Source organism: Mesoplodon mirus, assembly GCF_964341445.2.
Source record: "Mesoplodon mirus genome assembly, chromosome: 3".
Lineage (NCBI taxonomy): Eukaryota > Metazoa > Chordata > Mammalia > Artiodactyla > Ziphiidae > Mesoplodon > Mesoplodon mirus.
The window spans coordinates 129,811,801-129,834,056 of NC_138978.1; the positions used below are offsets into that span (position 1 = coordinate 129,811,801).

The window sequence follows — 22,256 nt, forward strand, 5'->3', positions numbered from 1 at the left end:
CCAGGCTTCTCTTTGTGTTCCTACATATTCAACTTGCATTTAAAAAGAAACAGACAAACATACAGGTGATCCAGGTGGGTCTTTTGGCTGTTGGAATGTAACTATTTTGGTGCTATTAGGCTATCTTTTTTACACTTTGCAACAAAATTGAGTGATTTTTTTCCCATTGTTTATCTCAATATGGATGTAAAAGTGCATCACAACTAATTATCTTACATCCACTATCCCTGGAAACTTAATAATACTAGTTTGTGTTTATATGTGGTTGACAGTCCCAAATGTTCTCCCATCTCTTTTCTTACCATCAGGTTAATTGTAATGTGAAGTGGTCACTCTGCTAACTGCTTGGAAGAACCAGGTCTTAAATCCAAATCTCCTCTAACTCCCTCATTCTAATTTACCTACCATAAAACCTCTGCTCCAGAGGCTGAATTACATGAGCATTTAAAATAAACAAAAAGCTCTCTTGTACTTATTATCTGATGTAGAGATTCTTTCGAACAATGGATCATATACAAATAATTATAAATTGTCAAACTTCTGAGCATAAGAAAGCTCTGCCTTGTGAGTGAAGGACCTATTTGGTGGAAATTAAGAGAAGCAGAAATGCATTCTTTGTGTAAGGAAATGATCCTTCTTACTCATTTTATGGCATAAAATAAACCCAAGAAAAATCTCATTGCATTGAGACAAAGTCTCAATGTAACACTGTAAAATACCATTGTAATGTGTGGTGGGTTATAAGAAGCACTATGAATTTATTTTCCTATACTCAGGTGGCAGGAGGTGGTGTGTGTGTGGCAGAGCCATCTTTCTCAATGCTGTGGGGCTGACAGCACATGTCACAGATGGAGCAAGAGGTGAGGGTTCAATCTAGGCTGGAAGCCAAGACCTTTTTCTTTTGGAAACAAGTGAGAATTCATGACCCTGATCCTCCTGTCACCAACAGAACCAAGCTGTAGAGGTAATGGAGAAGTAAGGCTTCATCACCCCACTTGAAGAGCAGCACCTCTCCAGACTAACTGTGTGAATTAATTAAGAAATGGTAAGAAATAGTTCTCCTTGTTCTGAAGTTCCCAGTATAGTCTGTCTTTTTTTCTTTGGTTTTGTTTCCCAACGTCAGGATCTTTTTTTTTTTTTAACTAACAACAACAAAAATGTATCATATTACAAATAAAGCTACCCTACCACAAAGGCATAAATAACTTCCATACAGCAGCTGGTTTAACTCAAACAGACCCTAAGGAACATCTTATGACTATCTGCCTTTTAATGCTTCCTTGTCTCAGTTACCCATGGTGTTTGACAATGAGTTTCTACACTTGATTTAAGACCTAGAGCAAAGCTTCTTAATGCTGAGTGTGAGCTGCTGTTACATCTGCTGTTCTTCTAGCTATCAAGTAGTGTTGATCTGATGTCTCAACAGTGTGGAAGGCCACTGTATGCCACTCATTGTGTGTATCATTTCATTTCTATATAAGACTTAGAATTAAGTAAAATTCCAAAATCTTCTGAAACTTGGGGCAGTTATCTACCAGAGTCCATAACTTCTGAAGGTGAAAAAGTAAAACCCAGTGCCCTGCTTTTTTAATTAAGAAAAATTTCAAACATACACAAAAATAGAATAATATAATGAACCTTCATATATCTATTATCGTTTCAATAATTATCAAGATCTTGCAACACTTATTTTATCTCTCAACTTACTTCCCCCTCTTTTCCCCTTATTTGAGTTATTTTATTCTTTTTGCAGTTCTTAGCTTTCATTACTTTTGAAAATTCTCAGCCGTTATGGCTTTAGATATTGCTTCTGCCATTCACTCCCATCTCTCATTTGAGATTCCAGTTTACCTATACGAGACCTGTGTTCCTCTTTATTTTCCATTTCCTCATCTCTCTTTGTTTTGCAACTGATATATTCTTTTGACCTGCCTTCCAGTTCTCTAATTCTTTCCTTGGCTATGACAAGTCTGATGTTAAACTATTGAGATCTTAATTTCAGTTTTCTATTTTTCAGTTCTAGAATTTTCATTGGTTATGTTTTCCATAATTTCAATTTTCTGCTAAAGTTATTTTCTATTATTAAGTTTGCAAACATACTTTTTATAATTGTTTCTTAATTGATTTATTAGAGCCTCAATATCTGCAAACCTGTAGGTTTGTTTCATTGTCTATGGTTTTCTCTTGGTTTTCAGACAGTTCTTGTCTTTTTGTATGCCTGGTTATAATTTTACTGAATGCAGGACATTGTATAGAAAAATTAGAGAGATAATTGAGATTCAGGATTATGTTATCTTCCTTCAGAGAGAATTTACTTTTGCTTTTGGCAGTCAGGGTAGAAACAGATCACCTCACTCCAGTCAGGGTTCGAAATGATTCAGTCTTTGGGAGGGCCAGTCTGTTTCTGGCTTACCACTATTCCTGGATTGTAGCCCTTTGGTGGGGCTCACAAATGAAAGTCGGGGATGTTTACTAGAGCTCTTTCTCATCTTTGCTAAGCCCTGAACTCCAAATTCTGTGTCTCCATAGCCTTGAGACTGCCAAAACTTCTGCTCAGCTGTTTAGCCTATCTGCCTCTACTTTCAAATCAGCAAAGGGAAAAGCAGCAACAAATGTAAGGATCACCTACTTGAGCTTCTGCTCTTTCTGCCATTTTGCCACATTCAGACCCCTGTCCCTCTGTAGTTCTTTGACACCTTCAAACAGATTTTTTCTTTTTTTTTTTATGGCTGTGTTGGGTCTTCGTTTCTGTGCGAGGGCTTTCTCTAGTTGTGGCAAGCGGGGGCCACTCTTCATCGTGATGCACGGGCCTCTCACTATCGCGGCCTCTCTTGTTGCGGAGCACAGGCTCCAGACGCGCAGGCTCAGTAATTGTGGCTCACGGGCCCAGTTGCTCCACGGCATGTGGGATCTTCCCAGACCAGGGCTCGAACCCATGTCCCCTGCATTGGCAGGCAGATTCTCAACCACTGCACCACCAGAGAAGCCCCAAACAGATTTTTATAAATATTTTGTCTAATGTTTCTTGTTCTTAGCACAGAGTTTGGTCTGAAACAAGGTAACCCACCATTGCTGGAAAGAGAAATTATGCTGAAGAAATTTAAATCAAAACTCAGTCATTACATCATTTTATCCATGCATACTTCAGTTTGTATCTCTGAAAAATATGGACATTTTCTTACCCACAATGCCATTTCATGTTCAAATTTCCTAGATTGAATCAGAAATGTCTTTTTACAGTTATTTTAAGATGCAAAAGGTCTACAAATTACATTTGACTGTTGTATCTCTTAAGTCCCTTTTAATCTAGAGTGTTCTCCTCCCCTGCCATCTTTTTCTTTTCACGCCATTGACCTGTTGAAGATCCTGGGTGAAGGTCCTGTAGAATTTCCCATACCTCGAATTTAGCTGGTTGCTTTTATTTGTTCCTCTATCACTTGTTTTTCCTATGAAATGGAATTTAACTTTATGGGCTTGATTAAATTTAGTTTCTTTGTTTCTGTTTTTGTTTTTTGGCAAGGATCCTTTATAGGTGGTGTAAAATCCTTCTTATTGCATCATATCAGAGAGCATGTAATGTCTGGCTGTCCCGCTTTAGTGATGCTAAGACTGATCGGTGGGTTCAGATGGTAACAACCTAATTTATCCATTTAAAATTTTTCCATCATTCTTTGATCTACTGATTTCATCTAGTGATACTTTCTTCGTGGATTCTTCAAGAGTTGCAAAATGCTGGTTTTTCTAACTCCATCATTAGAATTGGATTTCACATTAATCAGCTAAAATTCACATTTATCAGCTAAAATTCATACATTATAACTATTCGGTTACTCTAAAGTACAGTTTATACAGTCGAGTTAAGCTCTTGTTTTAAATTCAGTGATGTATTTTATATCAGTTCTAAAAAATAATCCTAACAATAAATGGTTTTTCCTGTCATATAAATGTCAAAACTGCTACCTGTAATGAAGCAATGTGATTGGTAATTGCATCATGTGGAAAAACCTCAAGACCAACAACATAGGTCCTGCCATGTTTTTCTCTACCCCCTTTTAACTTGAGACATTCCAGTTCCCTGACCCTCAGCCTCCTTGTAGAATATGGCAGCAAGATCTTGGTGCTTATGGGTCTGAATTAAACTAGCATGTGTGCTGTTGCTTTTCTCTACTTATTTAAACACCTTCTTCCTATACACTTATTCACCTCAGAAACACCAAGGGCACTTTTTCCATTCTAGGCCCAGCATCCTGGACCACGTGATTGTTAGCACTGTACCCATGAAAAGAAAATTTATAACACCCAAACAAGTAGAATGCCTTGCTGAATGATTTTGTTATTACATAGTTTACTTGTGTTTTTTGTGGCGGCATTTTAATTTCTGAATCTTGGAGTCAGCTCTGACTGCCAGACCCCAGCAAGTCTCCAGGTCCTGTTGAATCAGCTGTAGAACATTTTTTGCATCAGATCTTTCTTTTCTGTTCCCATTACCACATCCTGACTCAGGTCTCTCTGCCTCTAGAGTCTCTTTTCCAATTTATCCTGTTTCCTATTCTGATGAAACACCCTCAGCTCCTCTGTAGTGCCCAGCTGCCTGCAAGCAAAGTCTAAACCTCCTAGCTTGGCATGGATGCCTCTGCACAGCCTGGCCTCAGGTGTACCTCCTCTCCCGCTCTTCTTCACTGCCGGTCAGATCATGCATTCACTGGCCCTTTGTTTCCAGCCTCCTGCACCATTGCCAGAGCTACCCGCCCTTCCCATGCCCCACATGCTCTCCTAGCAGCCCATCACCTCTTCCAATCTGAACCAGCTCAAGCTCTGCTGCTCCAAGTAATCTCCCTGATCACTGTGGTCTCCACTGCTTCTGGAGCACCCATTGTCTGTGCCGTGGTCTGGCAGCTCTCACAGTCCTCTCTGTATCATAACTCAATTTGCTTCATATCTGCAATTAGACTGTATACTAAGCAAGGGCAGGGAATCACCGTGGGCTTCTTGCATCCTTTATGCACTGGGCACAGTACCTGGCCTCTCCTAGCTACTACACCTTACCCTCACCTGCCCACTCAAACTCCTGTTTTAGTCCTCGCAGTCCTCAGGCATCCCTGATTCCTTCTCTGGTTCAGGCTCTCAGCCTGGCCTTGATTCCTGACAGTCCTGTGATTGAAGACCTCTTGCAGGCCTCCTCTCATCACTGTCACACACGGTAAAGTTGATGAAAGCCCATGCTCTGGGTAGAGAACTTCTCCCAGCAGGAGTGAGCTTCACCAGTTTTCCTTGGGGTGCTATTCCAGCAAGTAATCATGATGCTTATTCCATATGTCAGCTGGGAGGCCTCCAGAAACAACCCAGGCACACACTCAGCACCCCTGCCAGAGCTGTTAGCCTGCTCCATAAATATTTATGTGGAAGTCCCCCTCCCAGACACTTCCTCATCCTCTCCTGATTAAACTCCACTTCATTTTTTAATATCTTTAAGCAACCAGAGCAAGTACCTTTCATGGAGTAATTATGCACCACTTTCTCTGCCACCATAGAACCAAAGATTTTCTTTCCTTCTGCTAACTGATGTGACAGACATCCACTTAATGGAATGATTATTAGTATGAAATTACATTTTGGCCTTTAAATTTAATTATGCCACATTCACAGCAATAAAATAAAGTTCCAAATGCAGGTGTGCTTTTCAAGGAAAGTGTCCAAGGCAATTAAGTACAGGGTAGTGGTGTCCTATATTTAAGCCTTTTGTCTGGGGATCTTAAAATCTTTTTCACACAAGTAGATAATGATGTTCATTTTGTAAGGGGGAGAGGTGATGTGACTGATCTCTTGGCATGCTCAGAAGATGACGGAAAATCCAGGACCCAGGTGTCCCCATTGTCTCCCCCCTCCCCTCCCTTTTCAGTTCTTTAAAAGAAGCATGGCCGACCTTCTATTAATTTAAATACCTCTCTCTGAGGTACTGCTTTCCACTTCTTTAAGAGCCTGAATGAAAAAAGTTTCTATATCACATTTCATGTGGGGAAGAGTTGAGGTTCAGGGAGAGGGAATGGTTGAAGATAGTATACTAATCAGAGAACACACATGTCTCTCCTGATAAAGCTTCCTCATCTCTATTACACAGTAGAGCCTAAATGTGGGTTCCATGACTAGTTCATAAATGAAAAGCAGAACAGTGCTTGGAACATGGTAAGCCCCGTATAAGTCATGACTCAGGGTTATCTTTTGGAGGCCTACAGGCAATCACCTATGTTCTCTGGACGGGAAGCATCTGGAATGCACCCTTGCTCGTGCCATCCAACGGTTTGGATGCGTTTCCGTTCTCCCCACCAAGACAAACCTTCTCAGATCCTGGAGAGCCAGGTTAAGTCCTCTTTCCCACTTCCAGGAAACCCTCCCTGGTCCAACCAATCATCATAACTCTCCTTTTCATAACTCCTGTATCATTTTCTCAGTTCATTCCACACACTTGAACTGAGCATTGCTGTCTACTAATTAACATAGACTTCATTGGGACACTAAATCATGCTCTATTGTGTGATATTTTTAAACTGTGGTATGAATGTTTGCTTTGTGTCTCATGGGATTATTGGGCCTTGAGGGAAAAGATCATATATATACAGTATAGTATGTCCCCCAGCCCCAGGATCGATCTTGCACATACAGCAGGAGGTCAGGAGACTATCAGGCTAGGGGATGTGGGGGGCAGAAGATGCCAAACTGTACACATTTTGTTGAATCTAACATAATATATTCTTGTTGAATCGAGTTGAAATAACACTGGGTCTGAAACATAGCCCTGGGTTTTCATTCTTCAGTCCACTGCAACACCCTGTTCTATTCTGTTGTGTACGAAAGAGGTCAAGTATGTACAGAGTTCCTACATGCAACACAATAGCAAACACAGATGGGGTGTCTGAATCCAAAGAGTTCAGTGATATATATATATATATATGGAATCTAAAAAAAAATGGTTCTGATGAACCAGGGGCAGGACAGGAATAAAGACGCAGACGTAGAGAATGGACTTGACGACGGGGAGGGGGAAGGGTAAGCTGGGACAAAGTGAGAGAGTGGCACTGACATATATACACTACCAAATGTAAAATAGGTAGCTAGTGGGAAGCAGCCGCATAGCACAGGGAGATCAGCTCAGTGCTCTGTGACCACCTAGAGGGGTGGGATAGGTAGGGTGGGAGGGAGACGCAAGAGGGAGGAGATGTGGGGATATATGTATACGCATAGCTGATTCCATGTGTTATACAGCAGAAACTAACACAACATCGTAAAGCAATTATACTCCAATAAAGATGTTAAAAACAAAAACAAACAAAAAAGCAGAGTACAGTGATGACAGAATAAGTGCACGGGGCCCGTAAGAAAGGTGGACTGTGAGGAATGATGGACTCTGCACTGAGACTCAGGGGGCTTTGCGGTTAAAAGGAGCGTGTGGGCGTTTCTAGATGGGGGGTCCTGAAAGTAAATGAAAATTCATTTACTTAACAATTATATACTGAGAGGCCAGTTTCTGATCCAGGGCTATCCTGGGTGTTGGAGCTTCACGGAGGAGGCTGGAGGATAAGATTAGCACCTGGTCCCTACACCCCCTGCCAAATATAAACGCAGAGGTCCAGATTCTCTTCTTTTAGTGTTTATTAGAGAGGTATTCCAGTCCTGTCATTTTTTTCCCCAATGCAAAAGGCATTCTGGGGAACAGACCAATAGAGTGCTTCTTCCCTCAGTATCATGTTCTCCCGGCTGCAGAGCTGATTCTTCTCAGTGGCTCACTGACATTCACAGCCAGCATTTTCTCCCTCTTGCATAGTTTCCTGACTATGCTGAATGCACCAGTGAGAGCTACTGACACTGTTTGCCATTTGTTTTCTTCCAGGATTTTTTTCCCAGGAAACCATCCCGTCAGAGGCGTGCAGGTAATGAAAGTTGGCAAATTGCAGTTACATCAAGGCATGTTTCCCCAAGCGATGAAGAATCTGAGGCTGGTGAGTGTGCCAAGATCGCATGTAGTTCTGCCTGGAATACCTTTTCCTGGTTGTTGCTAGGCCTCTTCCTTGTGATTTCTAGCAACTCTACACACGTGTGTGTATGCACGTGTGCAAGCACACATATGTACACACACGCGTATTTGTACACAAACACGTACCCATAAATGTTAAAAACCAGCTTCAAAAAAAAAAGGATTTGTGATGTTTGCCGATCTCTTTGGTATAAACATGCCCACCATTGCTGATTTTAAACTACCAATGTCAAATCAACCAGTTCAAAAGAATCAGTAAAATTTAACAATCAACTCCTACTAACTGGTGCAAACTGGCCTCAGACACCACTGCGCCTGTGCCCTTCTCCACCGTGGACAGGCCACCCTTGTCCATGCCTCCCCACCCACAGAACACAATCCATATTCCCAGCCCCTTGACCACCTGTCTGCAGACTACCTTTACAGCCTCGTCACCTCCAGCCTCCCCCCGCCCACCTACACACACACACACACACACACACACACAGCTGGCGTACACTGAGCCGCTCACCGTTGTCCAGGCATGGTCCTTTCCAAGCTGTCTCCTTTGCCTTCTATGCCCTCCCCCGACCCCAGCCCCTGGGCCTGGCAGAACTCTACTGACCCTTTAAGGCCCAGCTGGAATGTGGTGTCCTCCCTGCCCCCCTACAACTCCGCTCACTCTGCCAGCTGAACACTCATCACAGGGCAGCAGGAATACCTGCTGCCCCGCCCCCCAGGAGGCTGTGAGGTCTGGGACTTAGGAAGTATTCACTGTTGGAAGAAGGGAGGAAGGGAGTGAGGGCGAGAGGTCAATACAGTGCTCGCGATAAGTGCGGAGAAACTCAAGGGGGAGAACTAACTGGGTCTGTGTTGGAATGCAGTGTTAAAGAGTGACGCCTGGGGCCTCCCTGGTGGCGCAGTGGTTGGGTGGGAGTCCGCCTGCCGATGCAGGGGACACGGGTTCGTGCCCCGGTCCAGGAAGATCCCACATGCCGCGGAGCGGCTGGGCCTTGGCCGCTAAGCCTGCGCGTCCAGAGCCTGTGCTCTGCAACGGGAGAGGCCACAGTGGTGAGAGGCCCGCGTACCGCAAAAAAAAAAAAAGTGACGCCTGTCCTCACCCTCTCAATGAGTCTCCTCTGCCACTAGGGCCCGGGGCTCTCTGCTGTCTTGGCCTTTCCACCCTGGCAGAGCTCCCCCTCACCCAAACCGTGGCTTCCAAAGGCAGAGCTCATGTGCTTGTCTGGTCCAGGCACTGGTGGCGGCTATGGAGAGCTGGTGTGTGGGGTTTCATGGGCAGCACCTGGCACTTTCCCGGGTCCTCTGGGCCACGATGCCCTTGTCTGCAGAAGGGTGGAGAGACCCAGGCCCTGAATCAGGATCTCTCAGGGAGTGTCTAGGGGCTGGCTGATCCACATTTAGATGAGAAAAATAACAAATGCCTAAGGGATTCTTAAAAGTGAGATGCCCTAATGCTGGTTTTTGTTGAATGCTAGCCCTGTTGCCTTTTCCTGATCTCTAACTGAAATCAGCCCGTGGTCAACAGGGAGAACACTAGGATTCCTGAAGGTGTCCAGCGCTTCCTGTTCTCTTTGCCTTGTCTGACATCTTTACCAGACTGATGGAAGAACACTGGAAGGCTCCTGCAGTCTCAGGAGAACTTTCCTTTTCTGGTCTGGCTAGTGGTTGTCAGCCAGTCAAATCAGTTGGGCAGAAAAGACTCACTGAGGGTCTACTATGTGAATGTTCTGACAGGAAAACAACATGGAGGAAATTTCCCAAGTATATGATGGACCCAACCCAGGGTCACCTCCAAGTAGGTATTTTATAAGTGATCAAATTAGTCCTTGATGTTTTATGGGGCTAGAAAGTATTAATACTGCTCACATGTACATGACTGATCTGGCCCTCATGACAGATGACAGCCATCTAAGGCCAGTGGGCCAGGCATTTTCGTGTCCATTTGAAAACTGAAGGAGCTAAGGCTTGGAGTCACACTGAACCAGTCTGTTGGATTTAATCTAACATGTGTTGATTAAATGCTTCTATTAATCTGAATAAGGCCCAGTGTTGTCCTCACAGTTTAGTGGAGGAGACAGACACGCGAACAAATCATTAGATCCAGACTGGAATCCAAGGCTCTAGACTGGCCCAGCAAATAACTGAGACTCTCTAGTAAGACTCAGTGTAGAAATCCCTTCAGATCCCGCTGAGCTCCTGGTGCCAACTCAGAGGAGGATGTGAAAGAGAAATCTGAGGGGATTCAGATCTTTTCTGCTCTTCACGTGAGGCTTTATCATTGCCATTGCATGCAGGACTCTTGATGGAGATATCTCGTACCCTCAGCTGCAAAGACAAGCGTGAATGAACCCACACTGATGTCTAGATACAGATTTGCAGGATATTTGTGGGCCAGGCGGATCACCAGCCCTTCTTTTGACACTCTTATTGCCCTTTTATACCCTTCGTGCCCTGTTCCATTCTGTCTTCCTCACGTCCCTCTTGTGAGCTTGCCTCGTTTCCTCCGGAAGCCTCCCTTGGTGATTGTTTTAGCATCTTCTTCTCCTGGTACCAAAGATAAGCCCACATACGGACCCTGACAGCTGCCAAATGAAAGACCTCGGAGCAGCATCAAAACGTCTGTCATGAGGCCTGGCATCAGTCATGGCCTTACCCAAACTTCCTGCTTGGCTCTGGAAAAGACACGGAATCTCCTGGGTTCTGATATCGACCAGAAAGCAGATGTTCACCCCAGCAGTGTCACGTATTAGGAAGACACTTGGATTCAGAGTTCAGGTTCCAGTTCCGTCATTTACTACTTTTATGACTTGAAGCAAGTCTCAATCCCTCTGAATATAATTTTCTTATTTTAAAAATGAGGATCATACCTACCCCATAGAGTTATTTTAGTAGACAAGGTAGTGTGTAAGGGTGTGTTTGGCTGAGTCCCAAGTGTTTTGAGAGTATAAAGGATTATTACTGTGTAGGAACCCTTGTTCTGATCACTCCCTCACTACCCAGTCCCTTTAGCACTTGCGTTTGGAGTTTGGGGTTATGCAGTGTTTCCCCTGTTGAACAATTATATTATAGAACTTCTCCCCAGCAGTTCACATGGGTGTGTTCCATTTCCTGGAGGTGGGTGGGAGTTCCACAAGATACCTTTTGTATCTCCTGGGGCTACCAACCCTAGACACATGCCCTGAACACAGCAAGTTCTATCAAGTACCTACTTGAATGAATGGATTTTTTAATGAGGAGAGGTCTTTAAAAGCACCACCCTGCCCCTGTTCTTTTAGCTAATATGTATACATACTATGTATGTGGCTAGTGGACCAGATCTTCTCAGGACATATGCTGACCATTTACAAGCAGGGTAAGGTTCTGCTCACCCAATTCCAATGTGTGGCAGGGGATTTCCCACTTCAACAAGCAATTCTCAGACACAGCTGGGTGTCCTACAGTTCAACTCAATTCTGACACCATTTACCTGGAGATGGCATCAGATCCCACTGCCCCACGAGATCGCCTTCCACACTTCAGATGCCAGTCACAAGCCCAGGTTGTCACATATGCTTCAGACTGACTGGCTATAGCTTAGAGGTTCCAAGGATACCACCATGGTTTTGATTAATTTGCTAAAGCAGCTCACAGGATTCCAAGAAACATTTTACTTACTAGATCACCAGTTTATTATAAAAGGCTATAAATCAGAAGCAGCCAGATGGAAGAGATGCATATAGGGCATCTCTCCGAGTTCACCACTTTCCATGAATCTCCATGTGTTCACCAACCTAGAAGCTTTCAAACTCTGTCCTTGTGGGTTTTTATGTGGGAAGGCTTGTGGGAAGGCTTCACTACAGAGGCATGATTGATTAAATCACTGGCCATTGGTGATTGATTCAACCTCCAGTTCCTCTTCCCTGAAAGTTCCAACCGTCTAATCATATGGTTGGTTATCCTAGCAACCAACCCCCATCCTTAGGTGCTTCTAAAAGTCACCTTATTAAAATAATAAAGACACCTTGATCATTTTCATCACTTAGGAAATTCCTAGGGTTTTAGGAACTCAGTGCCAGAAATAGGGATGAACACCAAGTATATACTTCTTATTGTATATCACAGTATCACACAGAGGGACAGCCTGCACACCTCCATCTTTTTGCAAGTTCACAGGACCTGTGAGTCTAGAAGCAGAGCAGCTTCGTTCTGCAGAAAGCCTCTCCTCCTGAGCTTTCTCAGGGCTCAGGTAACCCAGAGAGGGGCAAGGGAATATATATTCTTGCCTTTTTAAACTGCTGTTCTCTTTAGACTGGCACCCCCAGACATTCTTCCTTAGAAACTCTGGAAATTACAGGATGAAAGAGTTTGAATAAGGGTTTCAAAGGCTGAGTTTGGAACAAAAATGAGAAAAGCTTCAGAAACAAAAATTAGTTACAGATTCAATTAGGCCCGGCCTCCTCCAGGAAAGGAATCCTCTTAGCCCAGCTCTGATTTGGTTTAGGCTCCCATCTCCCCTGGGCTCAGCTGAAATTCTTGTGATTGCTGCCACAGGACAGTCCTGGGGTCCCTTCACAGTACCTCCCTCTTGCTTCCTCCTGTCTCTAATCTATTTTCATTTCTTTCCATTTATTTCTTAGAAGAATTTTGTTAGCCACTAATTTGACTTCTTGGACCTCAGGGGCAGCCATTCTCATCTGGCCTGTCTTGTCAGTGATCCTACTTCTTTTCTGTGAGCTCTGCACGCTGCCAGCTCCCTCACCCTGGGCTAGACCAGCTGCCTTGTTAGTAGTGCCTTGTTAACTGAAGGCAGTCTGGAAAAAGGCAAACTTCTTCCCCCTCAATAACCATTTTTTATTTAGGTGTAAATTTCTTATATTACACTGTAATGTTTTTTCTCTTCTCATTTCATTACGTTGAAGCATTGTACACTTTGAGGATCTTTTTCGCTTTTTCTGGACCTGAATAGGAAGCTCAGGCCCAGTCCCCAGCACAGCTCCTCTCATACCCACATGGTTACTAGCTATTCCAGCTCATCTAGGGAAAGCTCCAAGCACATGCTGGTCTCTCTCTACTCCAGCCTGCACCCTGATTTCAGGCCCCTCTAAATGGATGATTTAGAGCCTGCAAGTCTATTGCTCCCATTTCTTAATCTGCTACAATGATTTTTAACCTCTTTGATCATGCTCTTACTTAGGAACTGTGTGAGGACCACTGACTCACCAGAGAAAATGAACATACATTTTTTTTAAATTGGGGTATAGTTGCTTTACAATGTTGTGTTAGTTTCTGCTGTACAATGAAGTGAATCAGCTATATGTATACATATATCCCCTCCCTCTTGGACCTCCCTCCCACCCCAGCCCCCCATCCCACCCATCTAGGTCATCACAGAGCGCTGAGCTGAGCTCCCTGTGCTATACAGCAGGTTCCCACCAGCTATCTGTTTTACACATGGCAGTGCACATACATCAATCCCAATCTCCCAATTCATCCCACCTCCCTGCCCCCCACCCCGTATCCACACTGCACAACATTTTTTTTTATATTTGGTGGGGAAGGGGGTTTAGGGACCACCTGAAGCCTCTCCATGGACTTTCTATAGACCCGCAGTCTCAACGTTAAAAAGCTCTCCTCTAGGGCCTCCCTGGTGGCGCAGTGGTTGAGAGTCCGCCTGCCGATGCAGGGGATACAGGTTCGTGCCCCGGTCTGGGAGGATCCCATATGCCGCGGAGCGGCTGGGCCCGTGAGCCATGGCCGCTGGGCCTGCGCATCCGGAGCCTGTGCTCCGCAACGGGGGAGGCCACAACAGTGAGAGGCCCGCATACCGCAAAAAAAAAAAAAAAAGCTCTCCTCTAAATGCATAACATCACCTTAACGTGTGGACAGATGGGAGGGAGAGGGGGAGGACAAGAGGGCATGCAGAGGTGACGTGCCATAATCATCAGCAGTGCCTTCAAAGAGTTGTTTGGCAGTTCCTGGCTCTGATATTTATGACTGTCCCCTACTGACTTAAAATAGAGAATATCAGTTTCAAGAGTATGTTTCTGAACCAAAAAATGAGAAGATAACTAAGAGAATAATCATAAAATGAAAGCATAGTGATTAAGTTACATTACAGGAAACAAGCAGAATTTTACCTACCAGAAAGTGCAAGCCCAGCAGTGACAAGGAACCAAGTGAGGAACCTGGACTTGTACTTCCACCTGGCAATAACATGGTGTCATCTGCCATACTCCTGCTGGAGCAATATTGGAGAGAGCCTGCTAAAACAGAAAGTTTACATAAAATTCAGAATCTCAACATAATACTCAAAATGTCCACGTTTCAATTGAAAATCACTCGTCATACCAAGAACAAGGAAGATCTCAATCTTCATGGAAAAAAGTCAATCAACAGATTGCAACTCCAAGATAACAGATTTTAGAATTATCTGACAAAGATTTTAAAGCCAATAATAAATGTGCTCAAACAAGCAATTACAAACATCCTCAAAACAAATGAAAAAATAGAACACCTCAGCAAAGAAATAGAAGATAGAAAGAAGAAGCAAACAGGGCTTCCCTGGTGGCGCAGTGGTTGAGAGTCTGCCTGCCGATGCAGGGGACACAGGTTCGTGCCCCGGTCCGGGAGGATCCCACATGCCACGGGGCAACTGGGCCCGTGAGCCATGGCCGCTGAGCCTGCGCATCTGGAGCCTGTGCTCCGCAACAGGAGAGGCCACAACAGTGAGAGGCCCGCGTACCGCAAAAAAAAAAAAAAAAAAAAAAAGAAGCAAACAGAAATTTAAGAACTGATAAATACAATTACCAAAATATACAGACTGGAGCTTAACAACAGAATGGAAAGGATAGAGGAATGAGTTAATAATGAACTTGAAGATAGGACAATATAAGCTGTCCAATCTAAAAAACAGAGATAAAATGACTAAAAAAGGTAAAATTGAACAGAGCTTCAGGGACCCATGGTACCTATAACAAAAGATCTAACAGTGGAGTCCCAGAAAGAGAAGAGAAAGAGGGCAGAGTGGAAAAAGTACTTGAAGAAATAATACTGAAAGCATTCAAATTGAAAAAAAGTAAAATTCTCTCTCATCATAGATGACATGATCTTATATGTAGGAAACCCTAAAGATACCACAAAAGAAATTGTTCCAACTAAGAAATTCAGCAAAGTGGGAGGATGTAAAATTAACATGCAAAAGTCAGTTGTGTTTCTATACACTGACAGGGAATGATCCCAAAAGGGAATGATCCCAAAAGGAAATTGAGAAAACAGTTCCACTTATAAAAGCATCTTACAGAATAAAATAATCAGTTATTAACTTAATCAAGGAGGTAAAAGACTTATACACTGAAGACTAAAGCATTGCTGAAAAAAATTAAAGATGACATAAACAAAATAATATTCCATGTTCATGACTGAAAGATTTAATATCATTTTAAGATGTCAATACAACCTAAAGCAATCTATAGATTCAATGCAATCTCTGTCAAAATCCCACTGACATTTTTATTTTGAATTGGAAAAAATCATCCTAAAATCCATATGAAACCTCAAGACCCCAGTAGCATAACAATATTGAAAAAGAAAAAAAAAGTTGGAGGACTCACACTTTCTGATTTCAAATTTTGCTACAAAACTATAATAATCGAAACAACATGGTACTGGCATAAAGACAGCCATATAAGCCAATGAAATTGAATAGAGAGCCAGAAATAAACTCTCAGATATATGTCAAATAATTTTTGACAAGGGTGCCAAGACCACTCAGTGAGGAAAGGACAGTCCATTCAATAAACGGTGTTGAGAAAACTGGATATCCATATGCAAAAAATAAAGTTGGACCCTTACCTAACACTATATTTTTAAAAATTAATGCATGGATTAAAGACCTAATGTAAGAGCTAAAACTATAAAATTCTTAGAAGAAAACAGAAGAAAAGCTTCATGAGACTGGATTTGGCAATGATTTTTTTGGATATGCCACCAAAGGCACAGGCAACAAGAAAAAATAGACAAATTGAACTTCATCAAAATTTTAAATGTTTGTGCATCAAAGGACGCTATCGACAGAGTAAAAAGGCAACCCACAGAATGGAACAAAATATTTGCAAATCACGTATCTGATAAGTGAATAATATCCAGAATATAGAGAGAATGCCTAAACTTCAATAGCAATACCAAAACAGCCCAATTCAAAAATTGGCAAAGGACCTGAATAGACATTTCTCCAAAGAAGATATACAGATAGCCAAAAATCACATAAAAAGATGCTTAACATCACCAATCATTAGAGAAATGCAAACCACAACCACAATGAGATACTACTTCTCACCTGCTAAGATGGCTATTATTAAGAAAAAAAAAAACCAGAAAACAACATGTATTGGTATAGATGTGGAGAAACTGGAACCCTTATGTATTACTGGCAGGAATGCAAAATGGGGAAGCCACTGTGGAAAAATAGTATAGCAGTTCCTCAAAAATATGAAACATAGAATTACTAGTTGATCCACCAATTCCACTTCTGGGTATAAACACAAAAGAATTGAAAGCAGGAACTTGAACAGATATTTGTACACCAATGTTCATAGCAAGCATTATTAACAATAGCTAAAAGGTGGAAACAACCTAAATGTCCATGGACAGATGAATAGCTAAACAAAATGTGGAATATACAGACAATGAAATATTATTCAGCCTTAAAAGTGAAACTACATGGATGAAACTTGAAGACATTATGTGAAATAAGCCAGTCACAAAAGGACAAATATTGTATGATTCCATTTATATCAGGTATGTAGAGTAGTCAAAAACATAGAGACAGAAAGTAAAATAGTGATAACCAGGGGCTGGAAAGAGAAGGGAATGGAGAATTATTGTTTAGTGGGTACACAGTTTCAGTTTGGGATAACACAGAAGTTCTGGAAATGGATAGTGGTAGTGGTTGCACAACAATGTGAATGTAATTAATGCCGCTGAACATAAAAAAAATCTACCTGGGGATTCAAGAAGGTAACTGATTGTGAAAATGACTGTACTGCCCAAGGCAATGTACAGATTCAATGCAATCCCTATCAAATTACCAATGGCATTTTTTACAGAACTAGAACAAAAAATCTTAAAATTTGTATGGAGACACAAAAGACCCCGAATAGCCATAGCAGTCTTGAGGGAAAAAAACAGAGCTGGAGGAGTCAAGACACTATGGTACTGGCACAAAAACAGAAACACAGATCAATGGAACAGGATACAAAGCCCAGAGATAAACCCACGCACCTATGGTCAACTAATCTATGACAGAGGAGGCAAGGATATACAATGGAGAAAAGACAGTCTCTTCAATAACTGTTGCTGTGAAAACCGGACAGCTGCATGTAAAAGAATGAAATTAGAACACTCCTTAACACCATACACAAAAATAAATTCAAAATGGATTAGAGACCTAAATGTATGACCAGACACTATAAAACTCTCAGAGGAAAACATAGGAAGAACACTGACATAAATCACAGCAAGATCTTTTTTGACCCACCTCCTAGAGAACTGGAAATAAAAACAAAAATAAACAAATGGGAACTAATGAAATTTAAAAGCTTTTGCACAAAAAGGAAACTATAAACAAGACGAAAAGACAACCCTCAGAATGGGAGAAAATATTTGCAAACGAATCAACAAAGGATTAATCTCCAAAATATATAAACAGCTCATGCAGCTCAATATTAAAAAAACAAACAACCCAATCAAAAAATACTCAGAAGACCTAAACAGACAATTCTCCAAAGAAGATATACAGATGGCCAAGAGGCACATGAAAAGCTGCTCAACATCACTAATTATTAGACAAATGCAAATCAAAACTACAATGAGGTATCACCTCACACCAGTTAGAATGGGCATCATCAGAAAATCTACAAACAACAAATGCTGGAGAGGGTGTGGAGAAAAGGGAACCCTCTTGCACTGTTGGTGGGAATGTAAATTGATACAGCCACTATGGAGAACAGTATGGAGGTTCCTTAAAAAACTAAAATTAGAATTACCATATGACCCAGCAATCCCACTACTGGGCATATACCCAGAGAAAACCATAATTCAAAAAGTCACATGCACCCCAGTGTTCATTGCAGCACTATTTACAATAGCCAGGTCATGGAACAACCCAAATGCCCATCGACAGATGAATGGAATAAGATGTGGTACATATATACAATGGAATATTACTCAGCCATAAAAAGGAACGAAATTGGTTCATTTGTAGAGACATGGATGAACCGAGAGACTGTCATAAAGAGTGAAGTAAGTCAGAAAGAGAAAAACAAATATCGTATATTAATGCATATATGTGGAATCTAGAAAAATGGTACAGATGAACCAGTTTGCAAGGCAGAAATAGAGACACAGATGTAGAGAACAAACGTATGGACACCAAGGGGGGAAAGCCGCAGGGGAGTGAGGGTGGTGGTGGGATGAATTGGGAGATTGGGATTGACATGTATACACTGATGTGTATAAAATTGATGACTAATAAGAACCTGCTGTATAAAAAAATAATAAAATTTTTTAAAAACCTACAAGAACTTAAAGGAAAAAGCAAAAACTAAGTGAATCCAAATAAGAAAAATCCAAAGAAATGCCCACCAAGACTCATCCTAGACAAACTTCTGAAAACTAAAGACAACAAAAATATCTTAAAAGCAGCAAGAGAGGGGCTTCCCTGGTGGCACAGTGGTTAAGAATCTGCCTGCCAATGCACGGGACACGGGTTCGAGCGCTGGTCCAGGAAGATCCCAAATGCTGCAGAGCAACTAAGCCTGTGCACCACAACTACTGAGCCCGTGTGCCACAACTACTGAAGCCCACACGCCTAGAACCCATGCTCCACAACAAGAGAAGCCACCACAATGAGAAGCCTGCACACTGCAAGAGTAGCCCCCACTCGCCACAACCAGAGAAAAGCCCACGTGCAGCAACAAAGACCCAACACAGCAAAAAATTTTAAAAATTAAAAATTTTTTTAAAAAAAGCAGCAAGAGAAAAATGACATCTTGCTTATAGGAGAAAAACAATTTGAGTTACAGTGGCTTTCTCATTAAAAACCATGAAGGCCAGGGACTTCCCTGGTGGTCCAGCAGTTAAGACTCTGTGCTCCCAATGCAGGGGGCCTGGGTTCAATCCCTGGTTAGGGAATTAGATCCCGCATGCCACAACAAAGATCCCACATGCTGCAACTAAGAACAGATCCTGTGTGCTGCAGTGAAGATCCCGCACACAGTATTGAAGATCCCGCATGCTGCAACTAAGACCTGGTACAGCCAAATAAATAAATATTAACAAACAAACAAACATGGAGGCCAGATGAAAGTGGCACATTTTTCAAGCACTGAAAGAAAAGAACTGTTGAGCCAAAAACCGATACTCAGCAAAATAGCCTTCAAGAGTTAAGGGAAAATCAAAACATTCTCAGATGAAGGAAAAGTAAGAGAATAGGTCCACCAGCGGACCTATTCTAAAAGGATAGCTAAAGGAATTCTCTAAACAGAAAGTAAATAATACAGGCAGGAATCTTTGAACATCAGGAAGAAAGAACATGGTAAGCAAAAGTAAGGGTAAGTAAAGTAGACTTTCATTCTCCTCTTAAGTTTTTAAGATAATCTTTGACATGTTGAAACAAAATTTATAACACTGTCTCCTGTGGTTCTAAATGTATATAGTGGAAATATTTAGGTCAATTATATTCAACAATTATATGTCTATGTCTATATTTATATATATATATACACACACAAACAAATACACTCAAAAAACATTACAGAATTCTAAAAAAAGTAGTAATCCACCAGAAATGCATGAAAAAGAAAATAGAAGCAAAAAAGAAAAAAACAGAACAGAAAAAATTTTAAGTGGCAAACTTAAAACCCTAATATATGAATAACTACATTAATTATGCAAGTGATCTATGTAAAAAAATAAATGTCTAAAATATACTAATTAAATGACAGAGATTATTAGAATGGATTTTTTTAATGACCCAACTATATGCTGTCTATAGGAAACTCACTTTAAATATACTGATATAGACATGTTGAAAGTAAAACGATGGAAAAAGATGTTATCATGAAAACACCATTCATCAAAAGAAAGCTGGAGTGGCTATATTAATATCAGATAAAGTAGATTTTACAACAAAGAAAATGTTGCTAAAGACAGAGAAGGACATTATATAATGGGAAAAAAAGGCCAATTTACCACAAATACATAGCAATTCTAAATGTGTATGCACCAAACAACCCAGTTGCAAAATGTGGGAAACAAAAACTGATAGAACTAAAAGAAGAAATAGATAATAGACTTATGGATACGAGTATAACTGGGGACATCAACACTCCCTGTCAACTACTGACAGGACAACTAGACAGAAAACCAGCAAGGATATAGAAGAATTCAACAACAGGATCAAATTGACATTTATAAAACTCCACCCAGCAGTAGCAAAATACACTTCTTTTCAAGTACCCACAGAATGTATACCAAGAAGGACCATATTCTGGGCCATAAAACAAGTCTCAATAAATGTAAAAGGATTCCTGTCATACAAAGTAAATTCTCTGACCTCAGTGGAGTTAAATTAGAAATCAATAACACATTTTGAAATGAAACCAAACCTGCACCTCCTAGCTCTGTGTCTGGGACTTGGTTTGTCCATAGAATTTATCTAGTCCAATCTTCTCGTTATTCAAGTGAGGAAACCAGAGCTCAGGGAGGAGACATGATGTCTTCAGGGTCTCTCAGGTGCTCAATAAATATGCATTGGATCGATTGATTAGTTAAACATAACAACACAACAGCAACTCTTTCTGGAATAGCTACTCCCACTGGAAGGCACAGACCTGAGCTCACCACGTCTGTAACCCCTTCTGGGGTCTCTCCTCTGGAACCCCAGCACCTTACATCTCCCTTTATCACACACTGTCCTGCTAGAACCCTGATTTCTGGCTGTGCCAGAGCTCCTCCCAGGGCAAGGACCAAGTCTTATTCATGACAGCTGCTTAGCCGATATTTAGTGTATGAATGGATAGATCTTTTCTTTAAGGAATCTTGCCTCCCAGGAGGACAGGTCCTTCCAGTGGATTCTGTACGAGGTGTAGAGCACAGTGGCATCAGCAGGGGTGCTGTGAGCTCAGGAAGGTCATCCAAGCCTTTGGGATTTCCTGCTGCCCCTTGTGAAGGGCTGTCGTGGCTCTGGAGCTGCTTGATGGGTCATAGGTCTGTCTTCTTACATGTCCTGCTTTGGATGCCCCAGCTCACGCCCACGACCTCCCACCCCTCTGCTCTGCTTTCATCCTGAGGTGGGCAGAGTAAGAAAACTTGCCTGCATTTTCCCCTCTTGTGATCTGATTCCAGAGGTTTGGCTCATGCATACATTTCTTTTCCCTCTGATTTATATCCATATTTAAATCCTGCTTGGAGAAGTCATTATTGGATTCCCTCAGGCTTTTGGTAGAGAGTATATGAGATCCTTGATAAGCTTAATATATTTTTATTAAAATTTAATAAGAAAGCTATATTGTTTTCAACTTTAAATCATAATTTAATTCATTTTATTTAATATATGACCCACAATTCTACAATTACTTAAAAAAAAAAAGCTTTGATGAGATTGAAATAAGTTCTGGGGACCCGATCTTTCAAAGACACTATCTTTACTCCTGAGTGAGCCATGCCTGTCACGTGGCAGACAATCTGTGCTTCCATTTCTCGTGTGACATTTAGAGTCAGTACACGGGGCGGGGGGGGGCAGCAACGGCCCCTTGAAGGCTTCAAATAGGTCCTCTGTGGAAGATTACAGGCAGGCTCTTTTTAAATGCTACCATTAAAAAAATAAAATTTAATGGAAAGAGATAAGCGTTTCCCAGCACAGGCTGGCTCTGATTTTCTATTTCCTTAATCTGTTTTACATATTGCTGCAGGAAATTAAATCAAAATTGTTCTCTCTGACATGTGCATGTGTGGCAGTTGGGAGGGGCTGAGAGAAGGGAGACACAGAGCTACAGGAAACAATTGTCCTGGTTTGTCAGAGATTTACTGCAACTTTGTTTTGGGGGGAAAAAAGACCTCCTCATCTTCTTTCTGGGCTGAGGGGCTGTGGCCGCCATGCAGAGGCAGCCTCTGCTGACAGCTACATAGGGCTTCCCTTCCTACATTGCTGAGAACTGCTGCCCCAGCTCACCTGTAGGCCCAGGTGATG

At 41.9% G+C, this 22,256-nt stretch overlaps 1 protein-coding gene across 2 annotated transcripts in view; it reads left to right on the forward strand.

The window, feature by feature from the left end:
• SMYD3 (SET and MYND domain containing 3) overlaps nt 1-22,256 on the forward strand; it is a 738,989-nt gene that overhangs the window by 712,525 nt on the left and 4,208 nt on the right. For both annotated transcript variants that reach the window (XM_082612030.1, XM_082612031.1), the window contains one exon: nt 7,886-7,994. In XM_082612030.1, the coding sequence (XP_082468156.1) occupies nt 7,886-7,994 (109 nt within the window). The remainder of the gene's footprint in view (nt 1-7,885; nt 7,995-22,256) is intronic.